General features: G+C 40.6%; 1 protein-coding gene across 2 annotated transcripts in view; it reads right to left on the minus strand.

Annotated features, from left to right (window-relative positions):
* Positions 1-283: 283 nt before the first annotated feature.
* The window catches only part of pik3cb (phosphatidylinositol-4,5-bisphosphate 3-kinase, catalytic subunit beta), a 59539-nt gene continuing 45769 nt past the window's right edge, over positions 284-14053 (minus strand). For both annotated transcript variants that reach the window (XM_023271997.3, XM_023271996.3), the window contains 10 exons: positions 12338-12481; positions 12071-12170; positions 10606-10802; positions 10378-10487; positions 10181-10259; positions 8151-8318; positions 7909-8032; positions 7662-7807; positions 4703-4835; positions 284-2048 (listed from right to left, as the gene is read on the minus strand). In XM_023271997.3, coding sequence (XP_023127765.1) covers positions 1911-2048; positions 4703-4835; positions 7662-7807; positions 7909-8032; positions 8151-8318; positions 10181-10259; positions 10378-10487; positions 10606-10802; positions 12071-12170; positions 12338-12481 — 1339 coding nt within the window. In that variant the 3' untranslated portion in view covers positions 284-1910. The remainder of the gene's footprint in view (positions 2049-4702; positions 4836-7661; positions 7808-7908; positions 8033-8150; positions 8319-10180; positions 10260-10377; positions 10488-10605; positions 10803-12070; positions 12171-12337; positions 12482-14053) is intronic.

Below are 14053 nucleotides of genomic sequence, written 5' to 3' on the forward strand. Positions count from 1 at the left end.
ATGTTACGTTATACATCTCAGCTGGTTGTCCTTCAATGTGTGACCATAGAAGTATGTCCTGCTTTGACTTCCTTCTATTTGTCAATGAAGCTTTCTTTTCATATATCCTCTCAGAAAGCAGTGAGCAAAAGCACACCTGAGTATATTTCTGCTCTGGAATCAATAAAAAAAAGTCATCATGACTCTCAAAACAGAGACGAAATATACAGTGCTGCCCTGAGTGGGTGCACCGACACACAACCCACATCCACAGCAGGACGAGGAAACAGACCAAAGACAGAAATGCAGCGCAGTGGAAAATAACTTTAATAAAACTCCTATGAAAACAAAAACCAGCAAAACAATAAAAGCCTGTACATTTGACAATATCCAGTGTCTGAGACTTCTGAAGGCTAGTGGTGCGAAATACAGCTGCATCACACATAAACCAGCAGTCGAAACCATTATAGGCTTAGGCCGGGGCCTAAGGTTTTATATGATAAGATATGGTTCATATACTCGGATATTGCACGAAAAATCAAACAGAGATGCGGATGCTGGTCGAGCACCATCTGTCGAAACAAGGATGTAGCTTTGCATCGCAGTGTAATGTCCCTACTGATCAATCCCACCCACACAGGCCTCAGACTCCGCCCACACCTGCTCGTATAAAAACAAATACACTTAAAAGAGAGCGGCACGTATTTGCACATTCAATTTGGAAACAGATCATTAAAAACACTGTATAGACAATAAAATTACATCTGCTTTCTGTTTTGGTCCTAAACATGTTAAACGCATCGGTAATCTCTCAGTGAGTTTTCATCACGGTTTATAGAATGAGTGGAATGGCAAAAGGTTGACAGGTGGTAGTGATAACTCAGAGGTGATAACACTTTGTCCAATAGTACTTTTGATTTGAATATGTTAAAAGAAACAATGCACATTGCCATTTAAAAATAAAATAAACTAAAGTAAAGTGTTTAGTTTATTAAAAGACTAAAGTTTCTCATATATGTCTCTCTAAAAACATTCCAGTGTTCAGGGGTCCAAATGAACTGAGATTCAAACACTGGACCGAAAGGCTCAGAGCATCTTCTTCTCTCTCCTTCTCTCTTATTTCCCTCACGTGTTTTCTTTGTGGACTAGTAAAGTCGTCTGGCACATCGACGTCTCATGATAAATTTGTAAATGGCAAAAGAAAAAAGAAACCTCAAACGATACAATCTTCCTGCAGTTTTGAGGCACACTTTGAGACAGCGTGAGCGAGCGTTAAGATGCACTTCCTGAGGCCGTGGTGCACATTGTTTTAAGACATGGGGGTTTTTGTCTCTTCCACTCTGCCCTATCCACACCCCTCTGTTATCTCCGCTCCACTTAAAACAGTTCAGGGGCGTAGTCTAAATACATGTCCCATCAGAGTCTGTTCAAGCCGAGTTTCAGGTCCATCTGACGTGATTGGACCACTTCCAGACTTTGCTTTTGTTAACCAGTGGATCAGCCCACTCCATGCTGACAGCTGATCCTTAGTGTGGACAGAGTTCACTTCCCTTCCTTTGGCTGTGTTCTCCTTCAGCTGGTGTGCCTGTGCAAAACTTGCAATGACGTTCCCCACCATGATTCCACAGAAATGTCACAAGACCGTGAATTTGGATGTTCAGGAGGCACCATGCCAGAGTGATGCAAGGCGAGGAGGGATACAGTAAGTAAGGGTGCAGGGTAACTAAAGTGTGGCAGAGAGCAGGTTTACTCTGTATGTACAGTACGTAGGAGGTGAATCTGCTCCTGTTCTGGATATTCCGCTAGATTCCCTTCTTTAAATCAGGATGGCTGTCACCCTGTCTCCTTGGCACATGTTGCCCCTCCCACACACTCACATATTCCCTCACTGTGTCCTCTTGGCCCCAAGTCTTCGAGGGGTCGCAGTTGCTCTAGGAGCGGTTGTCTTTGGCCACATTATGGGCCATCCAGTTGACTTTGGTTGTCCAGCTCTCTCTCAGGGCTTCGTCAAACTTCTGGCGAAACTGCTTCAGCGCCTCGTCGTCTGTTTTACCCAGAGCCAGAGAATCCTGAAGAGGGAGGATAGCAAGAGAGGAGAAGGATTAGTGGTGAGGGCATGAGGATGGAGAAGTAATGAAAGCTGATGAGACAGACAAATATAAAATGTAGAATAATAAAGTAATTTTAAATGTGTCTAAGCAGTATCTCTCAACCTCCATGCTGATACTCAGAGACTAAGATGTGTGAAAAAAATGCTGTATTTAATGGATATGGATACATAATGTACACTGCCCGTCCAAAAAAATAAAGTTCTACACTATCATCACAATTGATGATGGGAGAGTCGGACCGCTACACAAAGTCTTCTCCAGAACATCCCAAAGATTCTCAGTGGGGCTGAGGTCTGGACTCTGTGGAGGTCAATCCATGTGTGAAAATGACGTCTCATACTCCCTGATCCACTCATTCTCAGTGTGAGCCCCATGAATCCTGGCATCATCATCTTGGAACATGCCCACACCATCAGAGAAGAATAACTCCATTCATGGAAAGACCTGGTCCTTCAGTATATTCAGGTAGTCAGATGACCTCATTCTTTGGGAACATAATGTTGCTGAACCTGACCAACCCCAGATCATAACTCTAACCCCCACAGGCTGGTAGACACTAGACATGATGAGTGCATCACTTCATCTGCCTCTCTTCTTACCCTGATGTTCCATCAAATCTGGACTCAGACCACATGACCTTCTTTCATTGCTCCAGAGTCTAATCTTTATGCTACCTAGCAAATTTAGGTCTTCTTTTTCCTGATTAGCCTCACTGATCAGTGGTTTTCTTAAAGCTACGCACCTGTTTAGTCCCAATCCTTTGAGTTCCCTTCGCATTGTGCATGTGGAAATGATCTTATATTCACTATTAAACATGAGTTCTACTGTTGATTTTCTACGGTCATCTAAGAGTTTGTTCTGACCACATTTGTTCCTCAAACATGATGGTTCTCCACTATCCTTCAGGTTTTAATAATGCGTTGGACAGTTCTTCACTTGATTTTAGCAGGTTCAGAAATCTCCTTAGTTGTTTTGTTTGAAGCAGACCAATAATTTGACCCTTCTGAAACAGATCAACATCTTTCCATGACCACAGAGTATGTCTTCCAACATGGTTGTTTAAGAAATGAGAAGCTCCTCACTGCATCAGCTAGGGTTAAATAAGTTGTTGCAGCTGAAACATATTCATCACTGCAGTAATTATCCAATGGAAGGATCTTACCTATTTGCTTAGTTAAAGTGGCAATTTTTTTTGGACAGGCAGCGTATTTGTGTCTATACGATAGTTATGTCTGCATTACTTCAAGTCATTGTTTTGTACACTGGTTGTATAAAAGGCATAATTTGAGCACCAGAACATGATATGTGCTTCAGCTCATTCTGTCATTGCCTCGCTCTGCCAGCTCATTCTACCAAACACAATGATCTGGCTGCACCTCACCATCACTCTGCTATAGGAAGTTGTTGTTGCTTTCCATAGTGAAGGGGATTCTGAGAACAGTAGCATATGGATGAGAAGGACAAAGCTGCTGAAAGGAGCGGCCAATGGCAGCCATATACGTGCAGACTTAACCCAGTGAGTCAGTCTAATAATAAACAGCTGTAAAAAAAAGGCTACTCAGCTAATAAACAATATCGATTGTGTTATTTGAACAATGAGTTGGAAATTAGAAATTAGGGATGGCACAGCTATATACTGAAAAGGACAAAAGTAAATCTACTGGGATGACCACAGACTCATTTAAAGTCACACAACAACTGTAACACGATATCAAGTCCCCTACAAACAGAATGTAAACAGGGGCTGTTGTGAGAGTGGTTCAAAACAGGCAGCTAATGGTAAAAGCAGCTATAGTCATGCAAAACTAGAAAAAAGCTTATCACTGAGGTTTGCAAAAGATCATAAAGGTTAGACTGTAGAGGACTTCAGAAGGTCAATTTCTCAAATGATTCCAACTTTCATCTCTGCCCAACACATTGTTGTCTAATGGTTAGATGGAGACCTGAAGAGGCCTAAAAGCCACAGTGTCAGTTTGGTGGTAGATCAGTGCTTTCTGAAATGCTAGAATTGGGATGATTCGGCTTTGTGAATGACGCATGAATCAAGCTATGTAAAAAGTTATACTGGAGGAAAACCAGCTTCCTTCATCTCTGACAATGCCTCATATCTCAAAGTGAGACTGTCAGCTTAAGATCTCATCATCGTCAACCCAAACAAACCTCTTCAATGTGACCAAGAGGAAGATGAATAACCACAAGCCATCACATAAGGCCAAGCTGACTGAATTCTTAAGTCACCTAACGACACACTAGTGGAGTACATGCCAAGTTACATGAAAGCTGTGACTGAAAAGTAAATATTTATTGATTATATTATTGAGCGTTTTAATTGATTTCTGAATTCTACCTGAGCTAAAACTTCAGTATTCTTGTGGTTTAAAGATGGATATCAACTAATTTCTTTGCATTATTCGAGGTATGAAAATACTGCATCTTTTTTGATATTTTGACCAGTTATTATTTACATCAGATAAATGCCCTAAATGATAAGTGAAAAAACAAAACTAATTTCTTCATTTCACTCAAACACACACACATACACTTACATATAGTAGAGAGAGAGTTTAACGTTTGTTTCTTCTCCCCGACACCTCTACATGTGTTAGTAATACCTTTAAGTACTGGATGTCTTTAACTGAGGTGAGCTCAGGCAGTCCAGCAGTCAGCATGAGGGCAAACAGTGTGATAAAGAGGTTGCCGTTCTTCCTCAAGATTAGGTAGGCCTCCTCACAGTATTGACGGAAACTGCAAGAACAACAGAGACACATATACAGTTTGTTATTTTTGACATACACGGCAGAATGTCAGCAATTATCGGACTTCATATTGATGGTCATGACGTTCTCTTGCAGTGCTTTCCTTTATGGTAAGCAAACGACATCCATTTGAAATGATACTACACAATAAATGAAAGAAAAATAAAATTCAGTGAGTCATGTTCAAATAGGTTCAGTTAATAGCCATATCCGTTATTTATTTCATACATAAGGTATAAACAAACAACTGCATTCCTTTGGTAAGTAGGCCACACTAGCTTGGGGCGACTAAGTTCAAACATTTGTTATTGCAGTTTGTTTTGTTTCAGATCTATCTGATTGCTGACTGAGCTAAATGAGGTTGCCCGCACAATGTTCAGAAGAAGTGACAAACTGTTTTTTTTTTTTTTTTTGTTACATCTGAGGTCAACCACCCAGTGGCTCCTTGCACCCTTCCTTTATGCTGGTAACCTGCCTGCATAGAAAAAGGTGGTTTTACAATCCTAATTACAGACACTAACACTTATCCCCTCTCTTCTTGGTTAATTAAAATGCGTTAAAATAGTTTTAATTAATTGGGTTAGGGTTTAGGGTTAGGGTTAAGGGTTGGGTTAGGGTTAATTTTTTTATATTAAAATCTCTAATTTATACAGAGTAAAAGGGAAAAGACATAAAATAAACATTTACTTTAAAGTGTTAAAGGAAAGTTCTTTGAATGTAAGGCACCTGATGCAAAGAAACGTTTCCACCTGCTTATTTCTGCTTTGATGAAATGATTTGTTTACATCCTCTCTGAGCTGGTACACAATGTGCCACTTTTTGAACCCACATATACCACATTTGCTGACGCAGCAATGTTCCACCATTGTACTTCTGTTTTGATTCATAAACAATTCGAAGTATAGATAGAGTTTATTTTCTAGTGCATGCTCACATCAGGCAGGATGTACAGCTAGGGGCTGCTCTTAAACACCCTGCTGTGATGCTTAGCTGTTGGATAACTTGGTGGTGTAAATGTCATGCGAGCAGACAGTACTACACATAAAGACATTCAGTTAGTGCAAATAAACATTGAATGACTTGGCAAACTCCTGAAGTGATTATATTTCACTGTCTCCAGCACTCTGCCATCTCAAGTTCAGTGTTGCATGGGTTAGAAAATACTAAGAAACCAGTTAATAATTTCACAGTGGAGCCGCACTTCTTTAATGATTACATTAATCATAATAATGCGTGAGGATGAACGATGTTTCATTTGGATTTCTTCTGAACAGCAACAGTAACTTCAGCCACAGAAACAGTTGATGATTCTCAGAACTAGTTTTTAGATGATTACTCTCCCGTGTTTAGTTATGAATGTAGGCCATGATAAGACAGATGACTGCACCACGCGGGTATTTCCACTTTCGCAAAATGATTAGTCTTCTTGTTGCATCTCTACAAGATAAACAACGTACGCCTTGCCATCGCTGCTTCGTGCCTATCACACTTACACATGCAGTAGTAAAGTGCGTCTCAAGTGCTACTATTGAGGTTTGCGTCCATGTGATCCTATCAGAAAGGACATTTTGCTTAGTCAGCTTTATCAGAAAGTAAGTTTAACATGTAGTCGAAAGAACAAAATGAAATTATGTATCCCGCTTTTAATTGAACTATATATACACTGAAGCAGCATCAAAAGTGCAGCATTGTTTCAAAGAATGCGCTTGTTAGAGAAAACCAAAAAATATTTGACTGCTGAATAAACTGACTTGACTACAATTGATCATGTTTTACTTTTAGGCACCCGTCTGTGCTCATGACATTTATACCAGCTCACACCTGACTGTTTCAAAAGGATTTTTAGGACAACAGAGAAGCCAGGCAGTAATGGATTCAATGTTTTAAATTTGTATTCTTTAAATGTCACATGAAAACATGGGCACACTTCAGAATACATGAACGCTTTGTTTGCTTTCAGTTGTGAATTTTACATGCTTTAATAAAACTTACCAGTCTGTATGATGGTCAATCTTCACCCCAAAGTAAACTAGGCATTATACACTTTAGCTGAATTCCAACAGAGCACGTTTCTCCTCAGTGAGTAAATGTTCATCATTACCTGAGTGTCTACTGCCGACTGCTGGATGGAGAGGGAACTGCACTGACAATCATACTCCATCTGTGCTGTAACTGTGACCCTGCATGTCCATATATTTTCTTTATGCATCTTGGGCCTGATCTCTCCTCTGACATCCCAACATCATTTCATATTTAACCCCCTTCATTCCGCAGCTCATGCTGAGCTCCTCCTCTGCTTGCTCATCAAATAAACAACAAAAAAGAATATTTTATTTCGCATTTACTGTCATGAACTACATTTTGCTTCTCTATAATATGGGTAACAGTTTGGTTCTAGTATCGTTCATGCCAGGTAAAACATTTATGCTCACTTTGTCTCTGTCTAATGGGCAGAGCCACCAATGATGATTTCAATACTAAAGATGCTGACTGACAGCACTAAACTTCTCATCACTGTATGGCTGTTTTTTTCTGATTGGCTGTTATGTCTGCAATGTCAGTCATCTGACAAACCAGAAGTGGAAGTTCACTAAATTATGTTGGCTTTTTTTATGGTCAAAAAACGTCTGAATTGAACAATCTAACAATAAGATCATACTGTTCAATAATAATAGGAATGTCAGTCCTATTAACAGCAACACAAACAACTAAAAAATTAATACTAAGTTTTCAAGTTGGCTATACTTCCAAATGATTAGATTCCTGCTGCATACATAGAGAGACAGAGGCTGAAGAAAAACAAAGTGGAACAAACCTGCCAAATTTCTCTGTGTATCCAGTCTTGCCCTGCTGTATGACGTGGATGAAGTCATGTGTGAGGATGAACGGTACACGCTCCCTCTTGATGCCAAACTTGGACTTGAAGTTGCCGAGGATGTGGCCAAAGTCTATGTGAAAGAGCTAACGGATAACAGGACCAATCAAGTAAGCCTTGCTAACACACACACAAAAACAAAGGTGAATGCAGTGTGGAATATTTCTGCATATGACATTTGTCCAACCTGTCCGGTGCTGCGGACCATGATGTTGTCACTGTGGCGGTCTCCAATGCCCAGGACGTAAGTGGCTACACAGTAGCCTGCACATGACAGAGTGAATTCCTCGATGGCTCGATCAAGATCATCGCTGTAAACACACAACATACATATCAAACAAATCTGTGCTGCATATACACCTCTTATTAGGAAACCACAAAGATAACTCGTTCTGAAGAGGATCGTTGAATCCCGAAGCACCATCTTACCCAGAGTTTCTCTCCTTGAGCCAGTTGAGTAAAGCATCCTTGTTGAATGCTGCTGCTGCTGCAACGTTGCTGCTGGTCAGCTGGATGTTTGCAATCGTGTCTGCTGATGAGACCACTTCAATCAACCCTGCCCGGTCACCTGTTGCTAGGCAACCATATGGTACAATTCTGCATGAGAAAGAGAAGCAAAGTGTATCAGCTGGTATATCGTGACCATGTCCTTCCTGGACTATTGGTTTAGAAGAGCTAAAAAAAATATATATCTCAAAAGTGGACACATAGCAATGGCTATTACTATGTTGAACCGAGTCATTTCATTGAATCATTTTCCCTCTTCCGAAATTTCTAATACTTACATTTCCTGAGAATGTCTATTTTTAGTCAATAACTTTAGAAAATGACATTCCCAATGCCTACACTATTACTGTGCTGTTTATATTTACACATAGATTGCTTTGTATACACACTTTCATAAGTACCTGCTGTAGCCATTTTTGTTTTTACATTCTATTTATTTTAATGAACCCGAAGCACTTTCTGGGCATTTCTGGCTCCAGTGACATTTGTTTTCATTGTGTGCTCTTTTTTCACAGCAACAAGTCCTGTACCTTTAGGAAACAGCACAACTATGACTAGAAGTTGAGAGTTTGACACAGCTGGAATCAACATATACAACATTACACCATGTACACCTCTACAAATGAGGTGTGTTCACAACTCTGTACATCAACTGTAGAAAGATATTTCACCATGCTGAATGTATCCTCTCCATATCATTTTTAGGCCATTGTACATCTATTATGATCAAGCATCTTATTGTGCTCTCAATTGCTGATTTCGCTCCATAATGTGTCTCCTCTCTGCTCTGTGTAAACACGCCTTGCAGCTCAGCCAAACGGTCCCTGAGGTTTGGTCATGTGACTTTTGGTTGCACGTGAGTCACCCCTAAAAATAGTTTTAGGTCATTTCACCAGTTAATGTATATGTAACGTTGTGCGTATCTCTGTGGATCAAGTCCCACTATAATGCACTTACAAGATTAAAACACTAGGCAGTTATTTTGCTATTCAAAGCTAGTTCAAATAAACTCCCTCGTTGCAATTCACTCTGTCTGATCATTTAAAACAGAGAGTTGTCTAAGAACAGAGACAGGACATCTGCGAGAAAACCCGAATCAAGAACATGTGGTGATAAAGCCATGCTCTATGGCCAGAGGATAATACGTTTTCCTCTTAATTCATTTTTTCCTTTTTGTTTTTACATGTTGGCAGCAGGTCTGTATTTGTTAGATGCAGAATTCTGACCTACAAAAATCCCTCTCAGAATACCAACTTCTCTGTTAAAATGCACTGACATGGTGCCCCTCCAGTCCTACACATCTGACAGCCATGACCCAATGCTCAACACTCACTTTCTAGATTACATTTGCAGTTTGACAGAGGTTTAATGGAAACCAAATGCCTTACAGGCACTTCTCACCCAACTTAATGGGTGCCAAGTTTAAGTAAATGAGAAAAACAGAGAGCTGACAAGGAGGGTGACATGCAGTAGAATATACCATATCATAGTGGATTCATTACATTGTCCCTACTTTTATTTCTGGTGTCACATCACTGTGTTCGAACTCTGAACCCATGACGCTGTAATCTGAATCACCGTCCGCAAGCTCAACTGTCAAAACAACCCCCTCCACTGCTCAGCTCCAGATGTGTCAGTGTACGATGAAGGGAGAAAGGGGCTTTGCAAAAGTGCGAAAAGAGTGGAACTGATTAACTTGTAATGCAGATATTGTATCTGTGTGTACGTGTAAGTGTGAGTGTGTGTGCGTGTGTGTGTATGAATGCCTAATGTGTAGAAGGGTTGGAGGTCAAACTAGCATGGGGTAATTAAGTGTCTCCTCTCCTCTGCTTCACCCCACCAGAGCTTTCCCTTCCCCACAGAGAGCAGGAACAAACAAGCTTGACAAAGACTGTCTGTTAAACTTGCATACACACTCGTATACACACACATGGATGCAGAAAACTGCTCACCTGAGGTCCAGATTTGCCTCCTTCCACAGAAGATCCATTAACCTCAAAATCTGGAGGGTCAACATGTCTTGTCTTAGGTCTAGGAAATGAAAATGAGCGAAGATGAAAAGGGAAAATAATTATTTACTAAGAGGATAGAAAATGACTCCTTTTTTTCCCCCTTCATATCCTTCTTCTCAAACCTCCCTCCCTCCTACCGTCTCCATTCTTGAAGATAATGCCCAGGGTGTCTCCGCCCAGCAGCTTGTTGTTGTAAACTATCCAGAGTGGCTTCATTTTAGAGTCCATGTACCGACACTTCTCCACACTGTGGGGAGAACGAGAGTGAAGAAAAGCTTATACAGAATGTGAAACTTGGATCTATCATTGTCTTGTCAGAAGAGAGATTCTCAGACACCTTCATATGAATAGTAGTGTTTTCTTACTTGATGCCAGACAGCAGGACGTTAGGGTTCAGAGGGGAGTGCAGGTCTGACAGAGTCTCTGAGTAGCCACTCTGTCTTAAACATGTCATCATGGCCTCCTTGGTCAACATTGCCTCCTTGGTTTTACTCCGAGCGTTCTTAATGGTTCCCAGTTTAATAAGCTCATTGACTGACTTCAGCTTACTCAGGGCCTCCACCTGGAGGAGTCAAGACCAGGTCAATTTAACAGAACAAAACTTTCAAATGTTGCAACGTATTTTACAATTTGTTTGACTGAAACAACAAAACCTCCTCAAACAGACAACGTCAGCATTGTGATTCCAAGCTAGTGTTTGTGCTCTTCAAAACAGGAAAGTGGTGAGATAAATGATGAGGAAGTAGCAGGAAACGTCTGAAGTAGTGACTGTCAAAACCACCACCGTTGAGGGTAAAGGTTAGAGGGCAGGATGGGTGACACTGCTGTCGCTGTGATGGGCCAAAAATACCATGAATCTGACCCAGACAGGGATAACAATAGATGAGCGATATTCTGTAGGCTTCACAGTATGAGATTCATTTCTAATTAAATTTGATTGAATCTCAGGTTGTGTGACCTGGATTCATATAAAAATGCAGAAAATTGAGGAATGGATTGACAAATTAAAATGATTAATTAATTCAGTAAATCTCCTGTATGGTTTTGCTAAAATCTTGGCTTGCAGAATCCAGCTTTGCAACAATCCCATTTTTAGTTTATGTACCAAAAATATTTTCAACTAACACTCCTAAATACAGCTGGGGATAAGCTTCAAGATTTGGAAATTTAGGATTAAAAAAACAAACAAACAAACAAAAAACAAGAAAGGAATTAAATGCTTTTTAAGATGACCCTGCTCTGGAGTAGGGACTCGTACTGCACAACTTTCAAGAAAGAAAGATTTTTATTAAAGCTGCAGTAGGCAGAAATCTGGAGACAAAAACAAGTTGCCAGAGTTTGAAAACATAGCTCTCCTCCTGCAGTTTATCCATCTTCCTCTTTGTCCTTAGCTCCTCCCACCATACGAGCACAGGAATATACGCTGTAACAGCGCAAAAAGAGTCAAACTAGAAGTCAATACTACACGTGAGAGTCAAACCCTTCTGTTATAAGAGAAAGTCCTTTAATAAACCCATTGTTTATTAGATGCATGGTAAAATCTCTTTATTCTATCTGATCACTCTTGATGAAAAGGCTTATGAATGACTGAAGTCTCCTCAGTAGACAGTCTACATTTTTTAAAACCTGAAAATGGGACCAAGAGGAGGAGCTGAAGTCTACTATACCCTCAGACCACTTTTCAATTGCAGTTTGCTGAAAGGTTAATATGGAATGTTGCGAAATGACACAAAAAGAACAAAAAAAATGCTGCCTACCCCAGCTTAATTGCTTGTGAGATTACATGTGTATGTGTGACGATAAATAAAACAGATAGTGTGTGTAGCTTGCCTGTTTCTTCAGAACCTCAATATGAGGGATGCTGCCTCGACAATACGCTTCCAGAATGAGGGAAAACTGGACTGAAACTGCAGGCATGTGGATCTCTGACCTGTAGAGGGCAGCAGAGAAGAGGCAGATGAGAAACCTCTCAAGATCTCTCAAAGGTTTTCCTTCTTCAAACAAACTTTCAGTCTTGCTGCCTTTCTTTTGACAGTGTAACAGGTCAAGTGCACACATGTTCATGTATAACACGGAGACTGAAATGCCGATACACACCGTAGATGCCAGAAGAGGAAGTGTCCAATCCTGCGGTTCCCTTGAGCACGCTCAAGCAGGAAGTGGGTAAGGGCGCAGTCATAGTAGGGCTCATAACGCAACACCTGCACCAACTGTAGCAGGTACTGCGACAGTTCCTCATCACTGATGAGAGAGAAAACAGAAAGAGAGAGAGGAGTATGAGAGAACATTTCCTGAAAGGTTGTTTACTGCCTTTAATTTACATATGCATCATTTCAAACAGACTGAGAATGTGCCTCTTGGTGCATACTGAACACAAAGAAGGAGAAACTTGATGAAGTGTAGGGCATTTCAGTGGAAGATCACATGAATGTAGAAGAACATTAGGCAAAATAGAACAGAGAAATTCTCTGTGGTTCATTAAAAAAATACAGTGCTCAACAAATTGATTAGACCACCGCCCAGTGTAAGGTGTTTGCCACCACTGCCCTAAATTAGCAGCATTGCTGATTACCAAAGTGTTTTTTATGTTTCTGTAATGGTTAATCTGCCAGCATGTGCAAGCTTTTTAATCAAAATTATATCTTTAATGCTAAAATATAATTATTGTAGTAGTCCATAAATGTTCAAATTTACCATTTTACAAAAAAGCTGAAAACAACTGTAAAATGCATTATTATTTTTTGATTGAGATGGCAAATTACAGTTATTTCCTTGCATTCCTAAACAGAAAAAAATGTTTTAGCGGTGTACGTTACTCTTGATTAATTTCTGACTTCTCAGAGAATTCCACTATGCTGGCTCAAATTTTGGGGTAGAAAAACGTGAATTCAGTTTGAAATTCCTCACTCCTGTTCAAAATGGTGAAGCGTAGGGAACTCACTTAGAAAGACAGAGTCTGAATTAAAGCACTTCATGATGCTGGATGGTATTTGAGACAAATATGGCAAGACATAAAGTGTTCTCACAGTGTGGCCAAGTATGCCTGGGACTCGATTGCAGACACTGATACTTACAAAATGTGCCAAGGAAGAGGCCGAAAACAAAAGCTACCTGAAGCAGATGTCAGGCACCTCAAGATTTGAAGTACTAGAGACAGAAGGAAGACCACTGCTGATCTTCAGGCAGAGATTAATGCTTCTAGATCAGAATATGAAGTCTCCAGAATGACCATGAGCAGACAACTGAAGGAGCAAGGTTTAAAAGGAAAGAATAGCTGCTAAGAAGCCATTATTGAGGCCTGCAAACATCCAAAACTGCCTAAAATTTGCCAGGGAGCAAAAACACTGGACTGTTGGTGACTGGAAGAAGGTATCCAAGTTTGAACTCTTCAGTCAGCATCATCGTGTTTATGTCCACAGAACAGCTCGAGAACGTTCTGATGCATTGCACTCACAGTGAAGCACGTGGAGATTCCATTATGGTATAGGGTTTCATTCGTGGAAACAGCATGGGCAAATTAGTTAAAGTGGTCGTACCACTGGTATTGTCATGGACTCTGGTGATGGTGTGACCCACACTGTGCCCATGTATGGGGGCTACGCTCTGCCCCACGCCATCCTCAGGTTGGACCTGGCTGGCAAGGACCTCACAGACTACCTCATGACAATCCTGACTGAGAGGGGTTACAGCTTCACCACCACAGTCGAACGTGAAATTGTGCGTGACATTAAGGAGAAGTGCGCTACGTTGCACTGGACTTTGAGCAAGAAATGGGAACTGCTGCCTCCTCTTCATCCCTGGAGAAGAGCTACG

This window comes from Amphiprion ocellaris, chromosome 7 (genome assembly GCF_022539595.1).
Source record: "Amphiprion ocellaris isolate individual 3 ecotype Okinawa chromosome 7, ASM2253959v1, whole genome shotgun sequence".
Lineage (NCBI taxonomy): Eukaryota > Metazoa > Chordata > Actinopteri > Pomacentridae > Amphiprion > Amphiprion ocellaris.